This window comes from Arvicola amphibius, chromosome 1, assembly GCF_903992535.2.
Source record: "Arvicola amphibius chromosome 1, mArvAmp1.2, whole genome shotgun sequence".
Taxonomy (NCBI): Eukaryota; Metazoa; Chordata; class Mammalia; order Rodentia; family Cricetidae; genus Arvicola; species Arvicola amphibius.
The window spans coordinates 61,515,162-61,542,794 of NC_052047.1; the positions used below are offsets into that span (position 1 = coordinate 61,515,162).

Genomic DNA, 27,633 nt, shown 5'->3' on the forward strand with positions numbered 1-27,633 from the left:
CGTCCATCTGCCTGGACTTCCCTGTGGGAGCTCAGCCCGCACTGTCTTGTTCCCTGTTCCCAGACTTCCAGAGTCAGGGCTGTGTAGACCAGGCAGTTGGGCATGGCTATGTGGGGATAAAGTTGCACAAAGAGTCGGGATCAAAGTGGCATTTGACAAATATGGGAAGAATTATTTCTCTGGGGAGATGTAAATAATATCTACCCCATCCTTATAAAGCCCCAACAACCAAAATTCATCCCAGGGAACCAGTGAGTTTGGGGGCTTGCTTATAGATCAGGGGTGAGAGGTTACTGGCAGGGTTGGGGAGCTTGAAGGATCAAATTGTGGAACAGGCTACTAGAGTATTGACCCTCACCTGCACCATGTATGCATCCACCAGGAACTCTTGTCACAATATGTACAAAAAAATCATCTTGAAATGCAGTATGCATCTGAAGATCAAAGAAAAGCAATTTAATACACCAGGAAGGGCACATAGCAGAACTTTTTACAAAACAGGGATAGGAAGAAATTTCTTAGATTAGATGCACAATTATTAAATTGGATTTCATGAGAATTTAAAACTGTGACTATTGAAAAGATATTGCTGAGCAAATGGAAAGGTGATCTGTGGGAGAGACAGTGATTGCAGAGGGGCTCTTACCACTCAGGATCCCCAGAGGGTCTTCTCAGAGCACCAGAAGCCTGGTAGTTGGTTCCTAGCTGACATCAGTAACCCTGAAGAGCAGCTGTTCATCTTGAGTTAGTGTCTTCCCTGGCAGCTTTAGTCTGGAGTAGGAACATTCAGCCACTCTAATTCCCTCAGACAGGCTGAGCTTCTGTCGGGCTTGGAGACGAGATCACACTGGTGACCTGGCCTGGCAGGACTGGTGGTAGAGGGTCTGTTTCCTCACTCCAGGCTCTCTGAAAGCTCCTCAGGGCCTTCCTAGACCTCCTGAGTTCTGTCATTTCCCATGCAAGGAGCGTGTCCCAGCTTCAGGCTGGCTCGACTTCCTGCTTCTGCAATGACCTGGGGAAAGCATGTCTCCCTCTCCAAAAGACCCCGAATATTGATGTCATAGGGTAAATATCGCTCCTCAGCTAGCTTGCATTTGAGGGCACGCTTTCAAATGTTGACCCTGTGGTTGGCTCACTTGAGGAAGCTTCCCTTACACTCTAGCCCAGGGCCCTGCACTTCGTGATGTTAGAAAACATGAATATCAATAAACAGCACATGTTCATCTCTGTGTGGAATGTAACATATTGCCACATCTGAGGGCAACACATCTTAATCCTGGGATCACAGTACAAGGCAGGCTCAGCCCACTGTAACCCCAGAGACTCAGTGTGACACGCTGATGTCTAACCGTGACACGCTAACCTCAGCACAGCTATTACACGTGTCAGAATCAGTACAACAATGTAATATGCAGATCCCACGGTGACCTGGTCCCTTATGTGATTCCAAAGCTTGTCCCTGGCAACCTCTGTGCTGATATAAGTGTCACCAGGGACTCTAGCTCAGCTCCTCTGAGATACTGAGGAGACAAAGTCCCCTTTCCTCCAGCTCTCAGCTTCTGTTCGCCTTGAACCTCTCAGGATTAGTCACAGGAGCGGCTTTGATACATTAGAATTTAGTGACATTTCCAATGGTTGTAGAGATTTGCTAGGCTGGGTGCTGGAAATGACTTGCAATAGGACAAAGGAAACGCTAGGGAGCCAGGGAAATAGATCACTTGGTAAAGAGATTCCTGTGCAAGTCTGAAGATCCAAGTTCATTCCCCAGAACCCAGATAAAAAGGAGTTAGGTTCAAGCTTAGAATCCCAGTGCTGGGAGGCCCGGACATAGATCGCTGGGGATTCATGAGTAGCCAGCCTAAAATAACCAGTTAGCCCCCAGCAGAGCAGGGAGCCTGTCTCACATTTAGAAAAAAAAGGTGGGCAACACCTAAGGAATGACCCAGGGTGGTTTGCTGACCTCAACAGGCAAGCCTGCATGCACGCATGCACACACACACACACACACACACACACACACACACATGCACGCATGTACGCGCACACACAGACCTGGGGATCAGCAGGCAGAATTGCTGTTTATACAGTAACTCTTTTTTCTAGTCTTACCTTTATTGATTTTAAAACTATATGCTGAGGATTTCCAAACCTATTCAAAACTAACGGAAAATATTTTCTTCCTAGACATTTACTATTCAGATGCTCTGGTATTTACTTCACAGCTTAGGTCATGGTGGTCTTATAGACGGAGTCCTGGTGAGGAGGAAGCATCCAAGTTTCAGAAGCTAGCTGAAGTGGAGGCGCACGCATCCACTTCTGTGTCCTTTCTGCTAGTTCACTCTGTGGCCTGGCGGTGCATCCAGGACTGTTCTGGGCCTCTGACCCCGGTGTTTCTGACTTTCTCTTGTCACTGGGACCCTGCTCGCTATTCCTGATGCTCAGGACCGTGACCCTCTTAATGCCTCCTCTTTAATGGGGGTCCAGCTTTTGAAAGTCTAGGAACTCTCTTTTTCCCCTCCCTCCCCACTCCTTCTGTCTCCCTCTCCTTTATTTATTTATTTTTACCTCTTCTTATTGCCTCTCTCCACCTTCTTTCCCTACAAAGTTCTGCTCTTTCTTCTTTCATGACCGTCCCTGGCCCGCACACCCCTCCACATCTCCCACAGAGTGAGTTCACTACCCCTCCCCTCTCCATCTTCACTGCCCTCCCAAGCACACTGAATATCTGCCTTGCTCACTCCATCAGCAGAAAGGGCCCCACGGCAGCCAGGGGGTGCTTCTGGATTCTGGAGAAATGGAGTGATGTGAGGATTTCTGGGGAGGGCAGGGAGGAAGGAGGGCTCTGTGCTCTGTGTGTTCAACGACAGGACGGACATGAAGATGGGGCAGTGCGCTGTGGCAAACTGGGGGCTCTGCCTGTTTCCACTTTGGGAAACGTAATACCTTCAGAACCAGAAAAGATTCTGCAGGCATCCTTGCTTCAGCCCTTATCAGCCAAGTGCCTTGGACCAGTCCCAGAGTCTCTTGACTCCTTTTATTTGTTTGTTTGTTTGTTTTGTTTTCACCTGTGTAAGGAAACAAACAAGGCCCATTTCTTGGGGGGTATTTGTGGGGATTAAATGATTAGTACTTGAAATGTGCTCAGTGAAGTGCCTAGAACGGGGGGGGGGGGAGGGGCTCAGAAATGACCCCGCTCCTGTCTCCTAGATTAAATTCCATGGCTGCACAAAAAGAAGTCCCGAAAGGGCTCCATGTTCAAGGCCACAGCCACTTAGAGGCAGGAGTGAGAGCAGCCACCTAGGCCTTTCTCAGACCAACAGTCACGCTGCAGTTTCTGCTGTGCTGGGCAGGCCCTGCTGCTCCTGAGTTGAGTTCAGGCCCAGCATGCCTTTCCTCTCACATCCTGGCTACCCTGCAGAGATACACTTCCCAGGTGGGGGGACTCAGGCTCAGAGAAGCGCAGTCACTTAGTCATCTGTCCCTCATGCAAGCAAGGCTGAGAAGGCAGACTTGAGCCCAGGTCAGCCCATCTTCAAGCCCCTTCACCTCTGGACAGCTGTGTTGCCCTATTCTCTTGGGTCAGGTTCCCAGGAGGTGAAGAATGGAAGGCCTGGGGCTGCAGGGAAAAGCCCTTCCAACCGGTCAGGGTGTTCTCACCCGCCGCCAGTCCCTGACTGTGCGCTAAAGGCCTCTTCTGTCCGGGCGATGTCATGCACGGGTGACTTGGCCACACTATATGCTAAGACTACAGCCCCTATTCATCTGGGGAGAAGGCCCACCTCCCAGACAGCTTCCGGTCACCTGGCCCCTGGGAATCAGGACGCAGACTCCCTGCTGTGAAACTGGACGGCAAAGACCCCAAGGTTTCTGGGCCTTGTCTCTCTTCTTATCACCTGAAGCTACCAGGCAGGAGGCCACATGCTCTGTCTTCATGATCCTCCACATTGTCACCACTTTGGTGTCTTAACTTAGTGTGGGTTTTATTGTGGCACTGTTGGTTCTCACCCTCTCTGAACCCCCTTTTGCTTCCCTGTCACAGGAACCCTGCTACCCCCTTTCTCTCTCACACCCACTTCAAGTCCCCTTCCTCCAAGGACTCTAAGCTTGTCTACCGTAGATACCTGCTTACCCCATGCTCCTCGCTGTTCCATTCACCGTAGCCAGGAAATGGAACATTTCTAACAGATGAATGGAGGAAGAAAATGTGGTGCATTTACACAATGGAGTATTGTTCAGCCATAAAGAAAATGGAAATCATGACATTTGCAGGAAAGTCGTTGGAACTTTAGATATTTGTTTCAAACAAAATAAGCCAGACTCAGAAAACAAATACTACAGACATGGAGGTGTGCGTGCGTGCGTGCGTGTGTGTGTGCGTGTCGGGGGTAGGGGTGGGGAATACTAGAAAAAAGACCATGAGAGCGGGAGAGGAGGTGGCGCCCTCAATTGAAATCTGTCCACCTTCAAGCCTTTGCCCGAGCTGACCCTCTCCCTGACTAGCTCAACTGTGAGTCTTGACAACACCTTGGGCCCAGTTCCCGGCCTTCTCACTTCCTGCTGCGTGACCTCTTCCACGTTATTTCATCTCTCTGACCCTTGGTGTTCTTTCCTTATGAAACAGTGGGGGTGGGGAAGGGAAGTTACCCAATGTAAACAGCAGGCAGTACCTTATTTAACCCATTCAGCCTCTTAGATGCCTTGGAGTGGGGCGGGTGAGGTAATGGTGTTCCTGTTCCTGCCACAGACTTTAGGACCTGAAATCACAAGCGCAAGTCCACACGGCTACAGAATGGTAGAGCCAGGGTATCAGTCCAAGTCTGCCTGACTCTGGCAGAGGCCTATGGTCATTATAATAGGGTCATTGTCTTTACCCACCTTGGTGACAGACAGAAGCGCCAGTGGGAGGAGACCAAGGACACTTCCAAAGCTGCACCAGTAGAAGGTCCTCCTGGATCACACCCTCTGTGTGAAACCAGCCTTTCAAGGCCTTCCAAGGCCTTCCATGGCCTTCCACCCTCAGTTCCCAGGACTATGGTCCCTTGTTATTGGGTTCAACATGAAATAAGTGTGTCCCCTACTTCTTTCTCTCTCACACACTAGGGCCTGGTCATCGAGCGCCTAGGGCGGAGACCTCTCCTCATTGGCGGCTTTGGATTGATGGCTCTCTTCTTTGGGACCCTCACTGTGGCACTGACCCTGCAGGTAAGACATTGTGCCTGTCACTCTTTCGGGGAGAATCATCAGGAATCTGGTTCTGGCTTCATCACTTTGGAGCCTTTGGCTTGTGGGCTCATCCTCTCAACAGATCCCTCCTGTAAGGCGTCTCTCCCAAGGAGCTTCCTTTTCAGTATACTGGGTGGCACTGGTGATGGGTCCTGGAACTTGGAGACAAGAAACCCAACTTCTGTCCCTGCCAATTCTGCAGATGAGCTGTGTTGTAGTGAGCAGGATATCTCCCTTCCCTGAGCCTCAATTTACCTATCTTTGGAGTGGTGGTGGTGGGGATTATGTTAGATGCCCCTAAGGTATCCCTCCAGTAATCACCTCCCTGCAAGGGGAGCTGGGCACTGCCTGTCAGGTGACTTCTCAGTGACCTCCCTGTCACCTGACTTCCTTGACCCGGAATCCTGGCTTTTCCACTTACCACTCTGCTGGTTCCTCTTGGGCCTTAGCTCTACAAGGGCAAGTTGTCCTCTTAGCCTGGGATGCTGTGAGGATTGATGGACAGCCTGTGGAGAGGGGGATCCAGAAGCATGCATGGGTGGTGAAGTGGGCAATCCAGGAGCATGCATGGGTGGTGGAATGGGTATCCAGGAGCATGCATGGGTGGTGGAGTGGGCAATCCAGGAGTGTGCATGGGCCCGTAGGGTAGGTGATCCAGGAGCATGCATGGATGGTGGAGTGGGCAATCCAGGAGCATGCATGGGTATTTATGTGGAAGAATAATAATATCCACTATCTGAACGAAATTCAGGATGTCTCTTTTTAAAAACTTACTATCTTCTTTTATGCATATGGGTGTTTTCCCCTGCATGTATGTCTGTGTGCCACATGTGTAAATGGTGCCCAATGTGGCCAGAGAGGGCATCAGATCCCCTAAAACTGGAGTTAAATATGGTTGTGAGTCACTAGGTAGGTGCTGGAAACAAACCTGGGTCCTCTGCAAGAGCAGCAAGTACCCTTAACCGCTGAGCCTTCTTTCCAGCCCCAGACTACTTCCTTTTATGTAGGGAAAGTCCAAATCATAAAAACAAGTGACCAGAGTTTTGCAGCGGAATGATGGCAGAGGTGGGATTGGACCCCAGGGTCTCGATTACCAGCCCCACATCTGTCCCTTCTGCTCCCTCCCCTGCTCAGAGCAACCTGCATTCATCAAGCACTGACTGAGCTGATAAGTCTTGATATTATTTTTAGGAATAAATTTTAACATTGAAAGTTGAGCATCGTGGTCATCAGTCAGATATCCTAACATTCCAAACAGTCCCAGAACGAGGCAAGAGTAGTGTGGTGACGTCAGAAGCCTGTCCCTCAGAGGTGGTGCTGAGCTGGTTCCTCCTTGGGGGACAGTGTGCTGTGAAAGCCAGTATTTCCCCATATCCAGACATACAGTCGTCCTGGACTGGGTGGCTATGTAGTGTCCTTGGCCCTCTGAGGTTCTGAGAGAGGGAGAGGAAGCTGCTCTGGTGTCTATCTTTCTTCTGCCTCAGGCATCTCCCTAATCTAAGTCCCACCCAACAGGGCCTCAGAGTTCCCTCAACACCTGCCTGTAGGTGAGCAACAGATTCTCTGGATGTTCCATGAGCAAGTTAGCTCTGCACACTCATGGGAAGGCAGGAGTGTAAACCCAGTGCTTTACACAGTAAGGATGACAACAGGCAGAATTTCAATGTGGCAATACCCGAACATTTCCCCCTATGCTTTGCTTAGAACAAAGCATTCAGTCGCTGTTACTTGTATATTTCCTTACCATTTCCTGCATACTGGGGCCTGTGGGATTCTGCAGGCATCGTCTCTTTGCATCCAACATCTGGGAAATCAGAGGATAGAATGGCTGATGGTTGCCATTTGCAGCAACTGAGGCTTAGGGATATGAAATGGCCCATCACACAGGCAGTCAGGAAAAATGCAGGTCCCTGGACATCTTGCTGTTGCTAGCCGGTTCACATTTACCTTCTCCTGCAGGACAGAGCCCCCTGGGTCCCTTACCTAAGCATTGTGTGCATCCTGGCCGTCATCGCCTCATTCTGCAGCGGCCCAGGTAGGACACCCTCTTGCGTTGCTCCTGGCCTGGGGATTGGGTGGGGCTCAGATATCTCCTTTGCTGGTGGAGAACTTAGGGCTCAGGAAGAGAAATGGTGGGGTAAAGGGCGTACCCCAGCTTTAGACTTTACTAAAGTGCAGTAAGCTGCCTTCATTCTGCCCACAAGGGGCAGATGCATACTAACCGACACACCTGCCGATGGCAATGGCCAAGAGACCAATAATGATGAACTTGGGGTGCTTGCTGTGTGCCAGGCTTAGGACTGACTTGTGAGGAGTCAAAGATAATCAAGGTACACCTGTGACTTGGAGAAGGTGCAGGGAACTGGGGAAGCTCACTGATGATGGTGCCTAAGATGCATGAGTCACTGCTGGTCAGCTGCACTGGAAGAGCTTGAGAGTAAACTCCCACGGGCTTCCTGGCAGTCTAAGGAAGGTCACTGTCACCTGGTAGCAGGGGAACTCCCCAGCTGCAGACCCAGCCCCTATCCACCACATTGCACAGTGCCTGCTAACTGTAGCCAGGATTGGGCAGAACCTCAGTGAACCCAGTTCTACCATTTCCTAGCAGGGCATCAACTGGGAAAGTTTTTTCATCTTGTTGTGCCTCAGTTTCCATTCTGTAAGATGGAGTGTTCTTGAAAGCCTTGCCATTTTCCTGGCCTTGTGACCGTGTCCAACTAGAGCCTCCCTCAGACTGGTGCTGAGAGGTAAGGCACCATCCAACACGGTTGCACACTCTCTCCCCAAGAGAATGTTCACAGCCTTGCTTTGCTTTTTCTCTGTGTTGATGGAAAGACAAAATTGTGGGGCCGGGGCTCAGTCAGTCATATATTGCCTGGTGTACAAGGTGACCCCAGGATCTCATAAATCAGTCATGTGACACCTGCCTGTTAGATTTCTAGCAAAACAAACAGAATTACACTTCTGTCTCATCTAGAGTTGCTTACTTTCAACCACCGTGTTGGTGCCTATTTGTGACTGTTGGATGGAAAGTTTTTGTCCCCATCCCAAGTATCAGGTAACTGTGATAAGATGGCAGAGGGGGCCATGAAGTGGTCAGGGCAACACTGGGCACACCAGCACATGCACATATACCCACACCATGAAGGCGGGGTGTTCAGAATGGCTGGAGGACAAGGGAGGCATTGTGCAGGCTAGATTCATGTCCACTTGACACAAGTAGAGTCATTTTGGAAGAGGGGATCTCAATTGAGAAAATGCCCTCAACCACATTGACCTGTGGATAAGCCCGTGGTGCATTTTCTTGATTGATAATTGATGTGGGAGAACCCATTCCACTGTGGGTATTACCTCCTGTAGGCTGCTGGTCTTGGGTGCTATAAGGAAGCAGGCTGATCAAGCCATGAGGAACAAGCCAGTAAGCAGCACTCCTCCATGGTCTCTGCATCAGCTCCTACCTCCAGGTTCCTGTCCTCACTTCTCTCAGTGATAGAATGTGACCTTAGATCTGTAAGTGGAAATTAATACTATCCTCCCCAAGTTGCTTTTGATCATGGTGTTTTATCACAACAATAGAAACCCTAATAGGTACCTACCAGGCAGGGCAGTGAACGGCCAGGAGGATAAACACCAGTACAAGCCGTAGCAACCTGCAGATTTGAGGTGAGGACAGCAGCATCTACAGAGAGCATACTGTGTGCAAGGCCCCATGTCTAAATGATTTGACTCACAAAAATACGGTGGGAATATAATAGTACATCAAGACAGCTGCCCAGCCTTTCCCTGCCATCTGAGGATGCTCCTGGGTCCACACGTAGCACATGAGGTCTTCAGGAGGGACAGGCAGCTGTTGTCCAGTCCCTTACACAGGACGTCACTTCGTTTCACATTGACTGTGGGGTCTCTGCAAGCACCACGCCCAGCAGAGTGTCAACGCAAATAAGGCAAGAAGGAAGTCCCATTCAGCAGGACTCAGTAACCAGTGTTTGCTTAAACTTCAAGAGTCTGACACCGAGTGGTTTATTTCAGGCATATTTAAGCACAGCACAATTTGGATAAACGTTTCTTGGTGATGATTAACACAATCCTATGATTTACATCAAAACTCTTGTAAAGTACAAGTGACATCTTCCATAAAGATAGGTTCTATAGATTATGTAGATAAACTGAGACAACAGGCTTATGGTAAACAATCTTCATGGTAAGTGTTTGGTGACTGAAATAAACATTAAAATCTGTGGGAACCCATGAGGCCTGGCCATACAGACAGTACTGAGGTCAGCAGGCTGTTAATCACCTCCCTTCCCAGCCTTCTGAGCAGAAAACAGGTTATACATCTCTCCCTCTGAAGAGACAACCCCTCCTGTTTAACATTCCTGGTTTCCCTAGCGGTTATCTGTGAGCACAAAGACCTCCATGCTCTCCTACCGCTGATGACCAAGACCTGCCCCTGACCTCACCTGTGGGCCGGCCCTGGGATACCTACTGATACTAGCCCAGGGGCCTCCCACTATCAGCACTGAACCTACAGGATGCTCTCCTGCCTTCCTGCTCATCAGTACCATCCTGAGGTGGGATTGGCCTGTTGAGGAGAGAAATGACAAGGTCATTGTTTTCCTCTTGGTTTCACTCTTCCTATCCCAGGAACAGGAAACGGGTTAGAGGTGAGCCACCAAATTCTTTCCTTCCAAACTAGTCTTATCCTCAGTTTACAGACTGAAAGGAAAGTGGTTCAGATTGGTGCCTGCATCACAGAGCTGGGTTTGGACCTCACCATCTTGTCCTAAGACCCATGATACAGACATGGCTGATGGGCATTAGCTGTTTGCTAAAACTAGAGTAGAATTAGGTCCATTCTAAGATGGCCTACAAGGTTAACAACTTCTTAGGGGGCTCAGTGGCTAAAGATGTTACCACCAAGCCTAAGGATGTGAGTTAGGTTCCTGGGACCCGCATGGGTAGAAGGAGAGAACCAACCCCCACAAATTGTCCTCTGACCTCCACATATGCACCCACATGTGCATCAATAAATGTAATATATTTTTAATTACTCAGAAGAAAAGAGGCCCACACAGAGGATTCTGGATATGAGGAGGGGGTTTCCACTTCCTTCTTCCCAGGATGAGGTTAACCTCCATCTTCATAAATCTACCCTGCACGCACCTACACAAGACCCAGTTCTGTCACCCTGTCCCTCTGACAGACCCTCTCAGCTGGAGGTGACTCTGCAGAATGCTGGTTTTCATAGCTTCCATGGGTTTCTGCTTCAGGCATCCTCCCCACTCAGAAGTCAGGGACTGGCCTTGGGCTTTTAAATTCAGACACCCCCCCCCCAAAGTCATAGCACTTGGTGTTGACGGGAGAGCTTTCACATCTCAGGGTGTGACTCAGCTCCACACTGGTGCCCAGGGCCCCCTCCAGGGAGGTCACCTGCACCCTCCAAGTACAGATAAGCTTTCAGTCCTGACCCTTCATCCCCACACCCTGTGTTCACTCAGCAGCCACGCTTCTGCAGCAAGCGATGATCTCAGCCACCAGATGAGCTGCTTCTAGGACCACAATCAACTCACAGTGACAGTGCCCAGCCCGAGGCCTCAGGGAGATTACCTATCTCAGGGAAGTCCAGTCTGCGAGTGCTTTTCCACCTACTGAAGCCTTCAGGGCAGAGCCCAGCCGAGGAGGAGCTCTCTAGGACAGAGAGTAATAAGGATGCTGAGGGATAAATGGCTGAGACACCCCCCCATGTGGCCTCCCCATAAGGAAATGACAGCAAGCCAGGGACTGTCTGGAATTACCCTCCCAGGAGGAGGGAACACCATAGTTTTCCCCAGACAGCTTCTGTCCTGGGCAATCAATTTAAGGAGACCTGACAGGGAATTAAAATTAGACAGAGGGAATGAAAGAACACAAGGGCAGCAGTTTCCTGCTACGTATTTTATGTGTGTGCACAGCCCAGAGTGGACAGGTGGCTCAGAGAATCCCATAAACTAGGCAGTTGAAAGCCTTGCTTTGAAGGACAAAAGATCTTGACACTTCATTTCCAGTCTGAAGGCTGTCACGAGGGTCTGACACCTGCAAGGGAATGTGGGCTTAGCGGGGAGGAGAGAGGTACCCAGATGCAGGATGGTCTTTGAGGGTGGGAATTAGGATGACGATGAGCACTCCAGATGATAAAGGTGGCCCAATAGAATGTACCAGGTACCTACTTAGCACACATCTGGTATGAAAAGGGGTCCCCTCTACTTGTCATAATGCCCTGGCCCTGTGCAGCCTTTCCTGCAGGGAAACATGACCTGAGGCGTGGGTGAAGGACAGAAACAGGAGCCCTCCAGTTACATAGGCCAGAGTTCCACAGAGGTCCTAACATCTCAAACGAGCTCTCGCAGAGCCCATAGGAGCATCTAGAGTAAGGATGTAGGGACAGAGGTAAATGAAACAGGAGACAGAGAGTACTAGCTGTGCCCTCATCATATCGACAGAGAAGGGAGAGGAAGGGTGTTATTCCTGACCTGGGAGCCCTTGTGGAGTCAAACCAGGCATTAACCATTTTTCAAGGGGTTTCCAGGGAAGGGAAATGACTAAGGGAAGGCCATGACTAATGGGTGCTTCGTGACTAGTATTCTAGATTCATCTGAACACTAGTCATACATTATCCCTTCTTGCTCTGTGAGTCTGTGAGGTTGGCTCCAGGATCTTGCGCTCTGACCTCTGCCATGAAATAGTAGTTAGATGGGAGGCTGTGTTTATGACCTCAACCACCCTGGGTTAAAATTCAACCAGCAACTACATGGCCTTAAGCATTCCGTTTTAGGTTAAAGAGCAGAACAAGAACTCTGGCCCTGCCAATAGATTCCACCACCACTAGGTTAAGAGCCAACAGATATGAGTCTCCTTGTAGAGTGGCTAGTGTGTGCATGGCTCCAGATATTCCTGCATGATGAAAAATGAGCAGATGTAGAAACAAATGAGAGACTGGGGGAGGGAGGGAGAGAGAGAGAGAGAGAGCAAGAGAGGGGCAGAGAGAAGGAGAAAGAGGGAGGGAAAGAGAGACAGACAGACTCCCATGCATGGGTTTTGGCTCCTCACAACTGAACTAAGCAGTTTAGATGAAATTCAAATTGGGAGACTCTGTCCCCTAAGGAGTGAGAAAATAATGTCTAAATTAGAGTGACAGGGAAATTAAATTCTAGTCTTTGTGACTAAGTAGAAATTATTGGATAGAAAATCAGGTACAGCCGGGCGGTGGTGGCGCACGCCTTTAATCCCAGCACTCGGGAGGCAGAGGCAGGCGGATCTCTGTGAGTTCGAGACCAGTCTGGTCTACAAGAGCTAGCTCCAGGACAGGCTCTAAAGCTGCAGAGAAACCCTGTCTCGAAAAACCAAAAAAAAAAAAAAAAAAAAAAAAAAAAAAAAAAAAAAAAAAAAAAAAAAAAGAAAATCAGGTACGTATACACTCATACAACTAGAATCATAAACTAAGCCACATCCTGACACCAAACTAATACGCGGTCATGATTCATGAAAGATAAAATAATACACACATAATACAAAATTAGCTGTCATTGCCAAGGACGTGTCAATGAATTTCTACCAAAGTGAGGCTTACCTCTGGAGTCGCTAGCATGTGTTATTAATAGAAGCCCCCTTCTAGAAATGGCAGTCCAGGCCTCAGGCCCATGACCATACAGGGGCTTGGAGGGAGGTCCCTCTTCCTGCTCAGCACCTCTCTACACATATCCAGTATACAGAGAGTCTGTCTAGGGACTGGCACTGCCCCACTATGGGCATGTTTGCCCACCTTAATGTACTCAAGAGGTACCCCACAGCCACCATGGCTGGACAATGCCTTGCTGAGACTCTCTTCCTAGGGAGATCTAGATTTGCCACCTATGGTAGTCATTACTCAACACATTGCTTAAGACAACCAACTTAAAAACAGAAATAGGTTATTTTGACTCATAGTTTGGGAGGTTCTGGTCTGTCTTAGCTAGGGTTGTATTGCTGTGTAGAGACATCATGACCACAACAATGCTTATAAAGGAAAACATCTAATTGGAGACTGGCTTACAGTTCAGAGGTTTAGTTCATTATCATCATGGCAGGAAGCATGGCAGCATGCAGGCAGACATGGTGCTGGAGAAGGAGTTGAGAGTTCTATATTTGGTTCAGTAGACAGCAAGGAGAGAGAGAGAGAGAGAGAGAGAGAGAGAGAGAGAGAGAGAGAGAGAGAGACTGGCTTGAGCTTCTAAAACCACAAAGCCTACCCTAGTGGCACACTTCCTCCAACAAGGCTACACCTCCAATAAGGCCACTCCCTATAAGTCTATGGAGGCATTTTGCATTCAAATCACCATAGGTCTATGATGGGTTGGGTGCATAGGTCCTGGAATGAGGCAGTGTGTCACAAAAAGAGCACCTGGCAGAGCAAAGCTATTTGTACTACCAGCCAAGGGCCTCCCCTCCCTGGCCAGAGAACCTGCCATGCAACACCACCTTGAAGCTTCTACCATTCCCTTGTGCTATTAAGAATAAAGAGTTTAGATGAGAGGTGGTAGCGCGTGTCTTTAATCCCAGCACTTGGGAGGCAAATGAAGGTGGATCTCTGTGAGTTCCAGGCCAGCCTGGTCTACAGAGCAAGTTCTAGGATGGGCACCAAAGCTACACAGAGAAACCCTGTCTCAAAAAAAAAAATACCCCAAACAAAACAAAACAAAAAAGCAAAAGGAATGAAGACTTTAAGACTTGGAATCTTTAAAGGTCACTCAAGACACAAACCATAGCACATGACTTCAACATCTCTCCATGCTTCTTAGTTTTAAAACACCATCAGGTTTCCTCGTGGCTCTATTTCTGTTCAAATCTCTTGTTGTCTCCTTGTACAAAGTAGTTGTATCCACTGTCATGGCTGCCAGAACAGTTTACCGCAAATTGGGTGGCTGAAATAGAAGTCATAGACCTAGGTGTAGAGGTGCAGTCAGGGGCACACTCCCCACAAGGCTGTAGGAAAGAAGTCCCCACTGGCCTGCCATGCCCCATGCTGGTCGCCACTATCCTCAGTACTCCTGGACTGTGACAGGTCTCCATGATGACTCCTAATTCTTATCCTCATAAGGACACCAGTCAGCAGGTACAAGCTACACTTGACTTCACCATGGGCTCAGCATGACATACATCTTCCAAACAGGGCCACTGTCACAGGTACCAGAGGTAGACATCAACACAGCATTTGAGGACATCTTTAAGCACACATACATAGAAGAAAACTTTAAAACATGACCATTCTATATGAGAAAAATGGTCATAATGAACATTGTTGATGGAGGCTGTTTGTTCATTCCTGGCTGCCCAGACCATGAAATAATCACACAGAAACTGCATTACTTAAATCACTGCTTGGCCTATTAGCTCTATCTTCTTATTGTCTAGCTCTTAAATCCTAAACTAACCCATCTCCATTAGTCTGTGTATCGCCATGTGTCTGTGGCAAAGGTTCTGGCGTGTCTGTCTCCAGTGGGGCTACATGACTTCTCCCCAACTCTGCTTACTCTCTCTATATCTCTTCCAGCCTGGCTCTATTCTGTTAAACCATTGGCTGAAAGCAGCTGCTCTATTAGCCAATAATAGCAACACATATACAGGACATTCCACACCAGAACATGATAATGTAGGAACTAAGAGTCAACAAGTCTTTTGTGGAATGGGATTTCTCCAGATCCTCCAGGTAAATAATGTACTTTATCTTCATACAGTCTTGTGAGATAATCCAAGATCATATCCTTTCTGCTTAGGGTTGCAGGTTACAGAACTTGTCAATGATGGCTCAGGCTGATGTGTAGGTGGATATTAATTCGGGTGATCTCCCCTCAAAAGGGTCATTTAAGAATATTTGGAAGAAGCCGGGCGGTGGTGGCGCACACCTTTAATCCCAGCACTCGGGAGGCAGAGGCAGGCGGATCTCTGAGTTCGAGGCCAGCCTGGTCTAAAAGAGCTAGTTCCAGGACAGGCTCTAGAAACTACAGGGAAACCCTGTCTCGAAAAATCAAAAAAAAAAAAAGAATATTTGGAAGACAGAGAACTGGGGAGAACACATGGCAGTGCTGTAGCCATAAATGTCTTGTCCGTTGGCACATGACTGTGATCCCCAGGATGAAGCCCTCTATCCATGAGTGGTAGGTAAAGCAAAGCCCTGTGCTGACAAGAACGTTCCTCACAAGTCAAGATCACGCTATCAGAAGGCAGAAGGCCTAGATGAATGCTTTCCAGAATGTAGCATACTTGCTTTCAGCATTTTCTTGTCCAGAACCCTGTGGCATAGAATGAAGAGATGTCAGGGATTTTACACATCTGTGTGCGGTTACTCCTCTAAGAGGGAATTCTGCATTTCCCTTTCTGCTGCATTTCGTTGCTGTAGTCAAAGGTTACTTGGGAGAGAGAAGGCATGGATGGCAGATACGGTTCCTACATGATAAGAATTCATTGTTCCTTTCTCTGCAACACTATGTGGTCTATCAGAGATAAATATGTAACAAGAAACAGGATTTGCATTGCCCACACATTTTTTTGTATTTGATTCCTCAGTTTGGAAAACAAGAGCTTGACCCTCAGAGGTTCCCAAGAAATACTCACATGCTACCCCTGGTTTCTTTCACTAATGCATTCCTTGGCTTTGGGTTAGTTGACCTCAAGCTGACCCTGCAACCTTCACTGATTACTCCTGAGCCCTAATCCCTAGCCAAGACATAGAGTTGCTGTCCCTACTGGCCTGTGGCTGTGGGCTCAAGAGCAATGGTCTCTGAACTCTTACAAGTTTGTTGCAACTGGACCAGATTCTACAGGGACTTAGGCAAAGCCTTGACTCTCTTTGGGTCTCAGTTTCCCTCTCTGTGAGAAGAAGGGGTGTGACCAGATGAAGTGCTTTCTAGTTACATGGCCACCCTGAGTTCCCTCTTTAGGGCTGAACACTACTAATACCCTCAGGCCCCAATGGCCTAAGAATAGTACCTCCACACTGTTGCTAAGCAATGAGCCCAGCCATAGCTACTTCCCAGAATCTGGAAGCCCCCGGACCCTGTCACCAGATCTGCCAGTGCCAGTCATGCTGTTAAAACTTCCTACTTCCATCATCTCAGACAACCATAGAGGCATGACTTCTTGCTCTCTCTTAGGAGGTCTGGGGCCTTGGGATCCCCACGGATGATGATGCTCGAGTCAGCTTACTGCCAGGCTCATGCTCTGTTTAATCAGATGCTAAGTCGCTCTGACCAAATGCTCAACATGAGTGACGTGGAGGAGGAAAGATTAAGTTTAGCTCAGGGTTTCCCGTCACAGCGCTTAGTTGCCTCAATGCCAGGACCCTGGTGGGCTGGAAGGGCAGAGTCGTAGGACTGAGGAGAAAGAGGCTGTTCACCTCAGGTCAAACAGGAAGTGGGGCGGGGTGGGGAAGACTGAGACGAGGTATATAACCTTCAAGGCACACTGAGTGAGACCTACATCCTCCAGTGAGGTCCTATATTAAGTTTACACACACACACACACACACAGAGAGAGAGAGAGAGAGAGAGAGAGAGAGAGAGAGAGAGAGAGAGAGAGAGAGAGAGAGAGAGAGAACGCACTGCCATTTGGGGACCAACTATTCAACACATGAGTTCTGGAGGTAGAAGACACTTCATATTGCAACCACAACGTGTTCCTCTCTTGTGGTAAATTGAATAACATCTGCCAAGACTTATGTCTCCTTGGGCCTTTGGAATGCAATGTTGCCTAGAAATAAGACCTTTGCTAACAGTTAGTTAAGGCTCTTGGGATGTGATAGCCTCATCAGAGAAACAAAAAACGTTCAGGAGTCACCAAGGAGTGCTCCAAAATGCACAGAGAAGATTCTCCCCCAGAGCCTTTGGCGTGAACAAGGCACTGCCCAATCCCAGGCTCCCAGCATCCAGGTCTGGGATGATAACTTCCTGTTTTATTAAGTGACCACATTTGTCTTCATTTGTTACAGCAGCCACAGGAAACTAATCTGGCCCCTGTGATGGCAGGAAGGCACTTTGTCAACTCAGGCAGCTATAGGCACAGAGCAGATGGCCCTTGGGAATAAGAGATTTCCACGATCCAGTGTGATGGAAGCATGGGGCAGGCTGCTCAGTGAGGGTACAGCACATGCTCCACTTGTCTAGGAAGAGCAGGGAGCTTTCAAGGTTCCCATTAACGTCCTGCAGGTGAGCTCCTGCTCCACCAGGAGCATGGCCATATGCATCCCTAGGCCCACAGCACCTCTGCAAAGGGGACTTTCATTCTAACTTCTGATGAGGATGTGAGCTCTAGGAGCCTTGCTTAGTCCACACCACATGCAATGAAGACAGGGCACAACCAGAATTTACCCGACTCTGAACCCTATCGCCCCCTCCTTATCCCACCCCCTTTCTCCCTTGAGTCTCTCGCTGCTCCATTTTCCTTCTTATCTTTCCCCACAGCCATGGGTAGAGTTAATTAGCGAGCTTTCTGCCTGCAACTTGAGTAGGAATACACGGCTGTGTGCCTTGTGATTTTCTGCCAAGTTCTCTTCAGAAAGGCTTGTCTTTAGAAGAAATCACAAGCAGTTTTCTTTCTAAAAAAAAAGCTCTAAGTTCCAGTGGCTAAGCTGGAATGATTGATGGATTGATTGATGGATTAATTGATGGATTGATTGATTGATTGGGGTTTGTTCTTTGGTTATTTCACATTTTTTTTACTGAATTTTTGGGAATTTTACATCATGCACCCTATTTCTACTCACCTCCCTTTCCCTCCGCACCTCCCCTCACCCCTGCAGCATCCTCCCAAAAAAATATTAAAAAGTCAAACAAAAACAAAATAAGCAAACAAACAAATAATAACAAACAACAAATTCTTGGCTCCATATTTCCCTCCTCTTTAACACCTCTTCATTTGTCCTGGTAGCATTGGAAGCCTTGGTGTGTCATATGGTAGACCCTTTTGCCCAATCAGCTTTCTTTGCAATTGTTCATTGCGGTGAGTCATTGATCTGGTTCAATGCCTCTGGTTTCTGGTCCACGATCATCACTGGATCATTGCCAACCCTCCTCTCGGATATCCTGCAGCTACCCCGAGTGATGGAGATCTGTATCCCAGTCCTTTTCTGAGCTCCAGCAGGTCCTAGTTGGGGTAGATGTTAGAGTAGGTCGATCCTAGGCCTGGCTGTGGACCTGGGTGGTAACTGAGCTTGTCATTCCAGGCCACTGGGGCTGTCCCCGTCAGGTGAGGGGTGAAGCTGGCTCTCCTACACTCATGCCATCTTTAGTTCTCCCTGCCCATGGTGAGAGGTGGTGCCATCTCTCCAAGTAGGGTATGCAGCTGTCCCACAAGGGTCGAGTTCAGCTCTTTTGCTGCAGTGTCCAGCAAGGGGCAGGGCCAGCTATCTCAGGACCAGCAGAGAGCAGGGCTGGCTCAGCATAGCCCTCTGATTTCATCTCGCATGGTTCCTATGGCCCCTGAGGTGACACAGGCCACAGACATAAACACAGACCACAGCTGCAGCAGGACCACAGACATGGCCCTCAGCAGCAGCTTTGGCATGGGCGACATCCCGGCTCTTGCTGGAAGCACAGGCCATTCAGATCAAGATGGTTCTAGTAGCAGCATGGTCCCCCCAAGACACCAACAAAGCCACAGGTTGCAGCCATGACCCTGGGCATCCATGTAATTTTTACACAGACCCAGCTACAGTAGGACCACGGACCCAGACATGATCCTTGGCAGCAGCCCAGCCCAGATATCACCATGGCCCCCGTGGCCCTCAGACACCAAAATGGCCCCAGGTGGCAACCCAGGTCCCAGGAATCCGCATGGCTCTCATAGCAACAGGAGCCATGGATCAAAACAGATCCTGGATATAGTAGGACCATGGACCCAGATATGGTCCTCAGCTGCTGCCCCGGCCTGGACATCATTATGGCAGGCACCAGACAGTAGCACATGCCACTCAGAACTGTATGGCCTTGGATGCAGCATGGTCCCTGGGCACCGTCATTGTTCCACATGGCCCTTGGTCACAACAGGAGCCACAGATATTGACTCAGACCCTGGCTGCTGTAGGGTCAGAGACCCAGACATGGCTCTCGGCAGCAGCTCAGGCCTGGAGGATACTGTGGCCTGGGGTGGCAGCCCAAACCACCCAGATCAGCGTGGCTCAGTGGCAGCATGGCTTTTGGACACCCATACAGTCACCAGTGGTAGCCCAGACACTGGACATCCTTGTGACCTTTGGTGGTAACATGGGCCATGAGGGCCATGGCAGTTCCCATGCCCTGGACAACACCATGGTGCCAGGGGGCTGGCAGGCCTTACCCATCAGCCTATTCCTCGCTGCCTTTACTTCTTCCGTTCTGCCACTTTTTGAGCCCATGAGCCATTCTGCTTCTCTTTCTGTTCCATTTCTCCACCACATACTTGTTCATTATAATGGGACCCTTGGGTGCTGGGCGGGCCCATGAATGTCTTCCTGCCAGCTGGATCTTGAAGACCCAGGCAGGCCTGTGGGTGGGGATTTTTTTTGTTTGTTTTTCTTGTTTGAAATAGTGTGATGGTTATTCTTGGTTGTCAACTTCACTACATCTGGAATTAACTAATTAACAAATTGACTGGATACACCTGTACAAAATTTTCTTCTTTCTTTTTATTCTCTCATATATTCCTTCCTGACTGCAGTCTCTCCTCCCTCTCTCCTCCCAGTCTCCCCCTCCAAGATTTTTTTTCTTAATTAAATCATTTGAATTTGGAAGACTCACTTCTAATCCAGATCTTTTGTAGTGGGAAGATCCACCTTTAATCCAGCTCATGCCTTCTCCTGTATAAAGGACATGGAAGAAGGAAGCTTTCTTTACCTGCTTTTTCCTGCTGGCAAGTCCATTTCTTCACTAGATTTAAACTCTAAAGTTTAGTGTCCACTTCTTTTGGATGCAGGCACGTACTTACTGAAAACAAGCTGAGACAGCACAGTCTTGTGGACTGAACAACTGCTGAATTCTATCCATTGATAGGCAGCCATTGTTGAACTAGCTGGACCACCTGTAAGCCATTTTAATTAAGCCCCTTCATACATAGATGGATGGATGGATGGATGGATGGATGGATGGATGGATGGATGGATGGGGAGGGAGGGAGGAAGGGAGAGAGAGAGAGAGAGACTGAAATTCATAGATTCATTCTAAAAGTTCTGTTCCTCTAGAGAACCCTGACAGAGGGTCTTGCTGACCTCAAACTCACGATTCTCTTGCCTCTGACTCCCTAGTGCTGAGATCTCAGAGATGCACCACCAGGTCCTGTCAGCTCTCAAAGTTTAACAGATATTTTGGAAGTTCCCAGAACTGTTCTTAGTCCTCAGAGTCAATGACAACCCTCAGCTTCCAGAACCCCCTCTAGGTCCCACCACAGCTGTCTTTCTCCAAGCTATGATGTGGGATAACCCTGAAATTCCAACAGAGGAATTTTTCTGTCTTTTCTATCTCCACTGACACGTGACTGGCTGCCAGAACACATCCATTTACTGTGGCTGCTGTAACAAGCTACTACAGATTGGTGGGTTCAATAATAGAAATGTATTCCCACAGTTTTGAAAGCCAGGGGCCCAAGATCAAGGTTGAGGAGGATGATATCCTCCTCTAGAAGCTCTAGAAGAGTTCTCTCTCTCTCTCTCTTTCTCTCTCTCTCTCTCTCTCTCTCTCTGTGTGTGTGTGTGTGTGTGTGTGTGTTTCTTTCCCTCTTCTTCCTCTTCCTTTCCCTTCTCTTCTTTCTCTTTCCCTTTCTTCTCTCCCTTCTCTCTCTATCCTCCCCCTGCTTTTCTTCCCCTCCTTTCTCTTTATTCTTTCTCTGTGTCTGTTTCATCTCTATGATCTCTGCCTCTAGCCTCTCATGGCCATTATCTCTGTGCCCCAAATGTCCCTGTGCCTATAGAGACACACGAGACTGCATTTAGGAGTTTGTCTGGTAACAAAAAGTATGTTCTTTTCATGAAGACCCCTGGCCTATTCTAACAAGAAGACTTGCCCTTGGTACTGAAATGCTCAGTAAATCACACAGTGGAAAACACCCCTGGGAGACTAAACCAGGCACAGGGCAACTTAAACAGGTTGAAGAGCTGAAGAAAAGGTGAGGAATCGTGACACTGAGATAGCTATGAAGATAACAGTCATGATATTAAGGAACCATTGGATACAATTAAGACATCAAACCTTTCCAAGAAGTAATGGTGCACATCTTTAACCCCAGCACTCAGGAGACAGAGGCAGGTGGATCTCTGTGAGTTTGAGGCCAGCCTGGTCTACAGAGTGAGTTCCAGAACAGGCTCCAACATTACACAGAAAAACCCTGTCTTGAAAAACCAAAAGAAAGAAAGAAAGAGAGAGAGAGAGAGAGAGAGAGAGAGAGAGAGAGAGAGAGAGAAGAATATAGAGTTAGGAGTAGGTGATTGTCTATTAGGGAGGTGATGGTATCCTTCTTCCTCATTCCTTTCCTCCCCCTCCACCCTCCCGCCATCCCTCCCTCACCTCTCCTCCCCAAAATTAACGCAAAAAATAAAAAAAAGAAAAGAAAAGAGAAAAGAAAAGAAAACATTTAAGACACCAAACCTATGAATCTGCCCATGTTAGAAGAAGGAGGAACCAAATACAGATAAAAAGTATAATGAACTTTCAAAGGATGTTATAGCATGAACATGTCCCAGACTGAAGGAAAGAAATTAATATACAGAATACAGAGGCCAATCTGGAGAACTGTAAGAGAGAAGTGGTGAATTCCTTGCAAAGTCAGACCTGTTAGGATGACTGCAGAGCCACTGAGCACCCCCAGGACCCCTGGTTGGCCTGGAGAATACAGACTGATATGAATCAAGTCCTGCAAAGTATACTACCTATCAAGACTATAGACCCAGCAAAATTAACCTTAAATCCAAAGTACAAAAAATAAAAGACTTCCTTGATTCTCACTAACTTAGGCAATTTATGATCACCAAACCAGCTTCAGAAGATACTCAAAGCCGTACTGCATGCAGAAGAGGAAGAAAGTGATACACAATCCTAAGAGCTCAGGAAAGAACAAATTTCACTGGAGGAATAAATTTAAAAAATGATAAATAGAAAAGTACCAAAGATCATTGACTCAGTATACTAGAACATTTCTAAAATTAACAAGGGAGAAATTAGCATATGTTTTTCAATAAAAATTTTAAATGTTAATAGTCTAAGTTCCCGGTTAAAACTTATAGACTGGTTGGTTGGACGTATAGATGGATGTATGGATAGATAGATTAAAAAGCAAGTTTTAACTAATTTCTATCTTCAAGAACCATCGTTGCCAAGGATACAAAGAAATGGAAAGTGAGAGGATGAAAATGGTATTTTGAGTAAAAGACTCTATCGGAACACTCGATTCTGATGAACACTTTTTCAAAAAGTAATAGACATCAGTACAAAAATCAGAGGCTTATCTATATACCAATTATGAACATACAGGGAAAGAATCAGGAAAGCTATCTTATTAGCAATAACCTCAAAATCTCTAGGAATAAACTAAAGAGCTGAAGGACCTCCACAATGAAAACGGTGAGCTCTGCGAGACATCGAAGGAGACAACAGAAGATGGAAAGAGCTCTCATGCTCACATATAGAAATAATATCTTTTGAAAGGTCAATTCCTGAAAGTCAATCTGCAGACTCAGTGCAGTCCTCATCAAAATTCTACTGGAATTCTACCCATAAATACAAAAACAGCTGGACAATTCATACGGAAGCACAAGAGATCCTAAATAGCCAAAGAAATCTCGAGTAATTTGCTGCTGGATGTATCAACGTCTAGTACTGAGGTGGCTGAAAAATGCTATTCTCAGTGCTCAACAGGAAAAACTAACATCTTAGAGGAGCACGAAAACTAGACAATTACCACCATCATCACTATGTTCACCATCACCACAATTACCACTCTCACCCTGACTACTACCACCATTACCATCATCACTATCACCATTACCATGGTGATGATCATCATCTTCAACATAACATTACCACCAGTGTCATAATGGTGATGATCATTAGCACTATCATAAGCACCATCACCATCATCCTTATAATCACCATCATCTTCACCATCACCACCATTGTTATCACCACCACCACCATCATCATCATCATTGCTATTATCCTCGCTGCCGTGGTCAGCAGCAACAGCATCATCCACTTGTCTTCTTCTTTGGCCTCTCTAACAAAACACCATATTTGAGGCAACTTAAGCAGCAAGCATCTCACAGTTCTAGAGGTTAGAAGTTCAAAATCAAGGTACTGGCAGACTCGGTATCTGATGAAGATCACCTACATAGTCATAGATAGCATCTTTTTGCTCTGTAATCACATGGCATAAAGAGAAGGTACCGTTTCTGGGGTCTCAGTTTTGAAGTTATTGATCTTATTCATGAGGATTTTGCCTTCATAGTTCAATTACCTCCCAGATTCTCACCTCTTAATGCCATTGCATGATACCACTAGGTTTCAATGTACAAATGGGGAGAGACACAATAATCCAGTTCCCAATGTTGATGGTTGTTTTTTTTCTCTTTTGCTTTTTTTGGTGGGGTGGGGGGCTGTCCCCTATCTCTTCTTTTCTCCTTCTATTTATTCACTATGCCTGCCAGCCCTACCTATCCTTTCTCCTGCTTGGCCATTTAGTTTTTTATTAGACCATCAAGTGTTTTAGGTAGGTAAAATAACACAGCCTCGCCGGGCGGTGGTGGCAAACGCCTTTAATCCCAGCACTCAGGAGGCAGAGGCAGGCGGATCTCTGAGTTCGAGGCCAGCTTGGTCTACAAGAGCTAGTTCCAGGACAGGCTCTAGAAACTGCAGGGAAACCCTGTCTCGAAAAACAAAAACAAAAAAAAAAAAAAAAAAAAAAAAAAAAAAAAAAAACAACACAGCCTCACAGAGTTAAAACAAATATGACATAAAAGAACGCAACACGCCTTTGCATCTTTAAACAAATGTTCCACAGCATAGACAAATGTAACACACTTTAACCTAATATTCTACAATGCCCCAACATCTCCAATACTATCATTATTACCGTTTTTCCTGCTGTCACCATTAGCGCCCTCCTCCTTTTCATCTCCAGCATCTTCATTGCATAGTTAGTACATTCTGGCATGGTACTGCATCCTTTATCTGAATTGTCTCTTTCACAAGAAACTCGAGTTCCTTGAGACAGGAAGTGAGGCATTGCCCTTTATCTGCCTCAGCTTGTTAGAACCTCACCAGCTGAGTAGGTGGTAGGAACGGGTCAGGAGGAAGCCTCCCCTCCGCTGCACAGCTGCCTTCACAGCTTTAATGAGCAGACTCTTGTAGGCCTCAGGCGTCAACACTGACCTTGTTTTAATTTGCACCTTTGCAAATGGGAAGCAATTACATGATAACGATTCATTTCACTAATGTGTCAAAAATCAGCTGCTAAAATAAGACAAAAGCAGCCCACTGCATTCATATTCTGACCATTGTTTTCTGTTCCTCTGAGGGAAGGTTCACTCAATTCAGGCAGCTCAGAGGTATGTAAAGGAGCTGTTACCAGTCCCTACACTGGAAGCAAAATGGCCGAAATCAGGAGACTGTGCTTACTTCCATTTTTATATATACACATATGTACAGACACACATGCATGCACACATATTTATACATGCACACACAAACATGTACACATTCATGCACATATGTACACACACACACACACACATATATATATATATATATATATATATATTATATATATAATTTTTTGAGACAAGGTCTCATGTAGCCCAGGCTAGCCTCAAGTTCAATATGGTATCCAAGAATAACTTTAAATTCTTGATTCTCCTGCCCCTGCCTTCCTTCCATGTTGTGAGATTACAGCTGTTCATCACCATACCATAAGGAGATTTTAGGCATCATAACCTGACCCTTAAAGATCAAAGGCAATCTTCCCATAGAGGCCACATGAAGTGGGGAAGAACTTAGGGTTCTGAGTCACCCATTTCAGTGCCCACCCTGCCCCCATTCAATCACCCATGTGGCCGCAGCCTCTTCTTACCCTTTCCTCAGCACACAGGTGAAATGGGTCCTGGGAACAGTGAGGATTAGGGAGAAAGACACAGGTAGCAAAGACATGTGTGTCATGTGGAAACTCAGGAAGCCCATTTGGTCTCCTGTCAGCCACCCCTGCTATGACAGCTGCCTTGGGAAAAGTAGTGACAGTCTTCAGTGTGATCACTTTTGTGGGCACACCATGTTTGCCTTCCTCCAAGTCACTACATCTCCTCCCTTCTCGGTTCTTACACTGTCACTGCTCTGAGCAGGGGAACAAAAGCTCGGGAAGCCATGAAGCCATCTGGCCCCTTCTTTAAAGAGGATTCTACTTCTCATGCACATCTGTATTTTATGGCATCTATCTGCACACAAGGGTCAGACATCCAGACCAGTCCTGGGGGGGCAGACAGTCATAGTGTAGCTAAATAGCATAACTATAAAACTAAATTTTAAGAAATGGGGGTGAGAACCCCAGGTAATGAAGTGAAGAATGACAGAGTGATGGATGAGAGTGGAGCTGTACATCCTAAGTGAGCTCACCAGGAGCTCCTGTGCATCCTAACAGAGCTCCTGTAGAGCGGATGGAGTTCACAGGGAGGTATCTTAGTTAGCGTTCCTATTGCTGTGAAGAGATGCCATGACCACAGCAACTCTTCCAAGGACAACATTTAATATTTATTTGGGGCTGGCTCACAGCTCAGAGGTTTAGTTCATTATTGTCATGATGGGAAGCGTGGTGAGTAGTGCAGCCATGGTACCGAAGGTGGTTGAGCGTTCTTCGGGCAGCAGAAAGGAAGTGTGAGACACTGAGCCTGGCTTGAGCATCTAAAACCTCAAAGTCCACCCCCAGTGACACCCTTCCTGCAGCAACACCACACCTACGCCATCAAGGCTATGCTATGCCTCCTAATAGTGCCACTCACCACGAGCCCATGGGAGCCATTTTCATTCAAATCACCATAGAAGGTCTACAGACAGCCCAGAACTGAGTCCTACAGTTAAGTAAATGGCCAACTCCCAGGCAGAGGGTCTTCCCCACCTGCTAGATGGGAGGAGCCAGCAGGTGTTCAGTGCACTATGGGTGCACAGATGATGATACCACCAACCCCCGAGCCAGGAAGGAATGACGGACAAAGAAATTAGGCTGTTAGTCTGGGAGAAGAAAAACGAGGAAGGGGATTTCTGAGGAGAAGAGCACTAGAGGCTCACGGAGCAGATGCCTCTGGAGGGGCCTCTTTGAGGATCCTAACACCACCTTTCAAGAGCCAGGAAGAGGAAGGCTGAGTCCCTCAGAGGTCAAGTGCTTCCCTGCACGCACGAGTCCCTGGATTCCAACACCAGCGTGGCCAAAACAAGCAGGCAGGAAAAAACCATCTTCCTGGGTCTGGCCTGGAATGGGCCCAGCCCTGCAGCTGTCCGTTTGGAGCTCAGGGAAACTTTCTGCTTCCCACCCACAGGACTCAGCCTCCAGGTCTGGAGAGCTGACCTTGCAAAGGGCAGGTGCCTGGTCACAGCTATCCCAGGCTGTCAGTGTGGCCTGCTGCAGTGCACTCTCTGACATCTCCAACCCTGTCCCAGCCTGACACCTACAGCACAGGCTGGAAAAGCTGTGGGGAGATGGCTGGAGAAGGAAGACAAGCTGTCTCGCCTGGGGTGGGAGGAGTTAGAAGAACGCAGAGGCTGCTGTGATCTTTTATTGACCTTTGCGTCACATCCCGCCCCACTGTCCAGCAGTCGGCTCCCTTCTGAGCATCCCGGCTCAGCCTCAGACTGGCACTGAGAAGGAGCCTGTTCCCAATGCTAGCTCTGCCACCGGCGCCTAAAACCACCTTTGGAGGCTCACTCTTCTGTGCCTCAGTGTCCTCTCCTGTGAACTGAGATACTGCCTACCTAGACAGGGTCTTGGGGACAGGAAAATGAATTACTATAATTTCACAGGCATCTTGCTGTGGCTGTCAGTACATCGTAGATAGTATTTCAGGTAAGATATTCACTTGACTCAGACGAAAGCAGGGAAAGTCCTCTGCACTGGTGTTCCAGCCCCCTCTCTGCCCTGTAGGACCCAAGATAATGTCTCTATGCCCTCATCAGTGGCTTGTCTGAGGCAGATACCCACCACACCTGCCTCTGAACATGCTTGTATAATACTCACCCACCCCCTTACACACTCAAAATATCTCAGTGGAAGACAGATCACTTGGTGTCTCTGTCATCAGAAGACCACAAAAGTGTCACTCTCAAGGGCTTGGATGAGAACAAACAGGCAGCCTCTGGGAAGCTTCCCGTACATCCTTCCCTTAGCAAAGATAGGCAAAGA

At 47.7% G+C, this 27,633-nt stretch overlaps 1 protein-coding gene across 1 annotated transcript in view; it reads left to right on the top strand.

Moving 5' to 3' along the window:
* Slc2a9 (solute carrier family 2 member 9) overlaps positions 1-27,633 on the top strand; it is a 138,669-nt gene that overhangs the window by 89,321 nt on the left and 21,715 nt on the right. The window contains exons 9-10 of the mRNA XM_038344433.1: positions 5,101-5,202; positions 7,183-7,258. Of these exons, the coding sequence (XP_038200361.1) occupies positions 5,101-5,202; positions 7,183-7,258 (178 nt within the window). The remainder of the gene's footprint in view (positions 1-5,100; positions 5,203-7,182; positions 7,259-27,633) is intronic.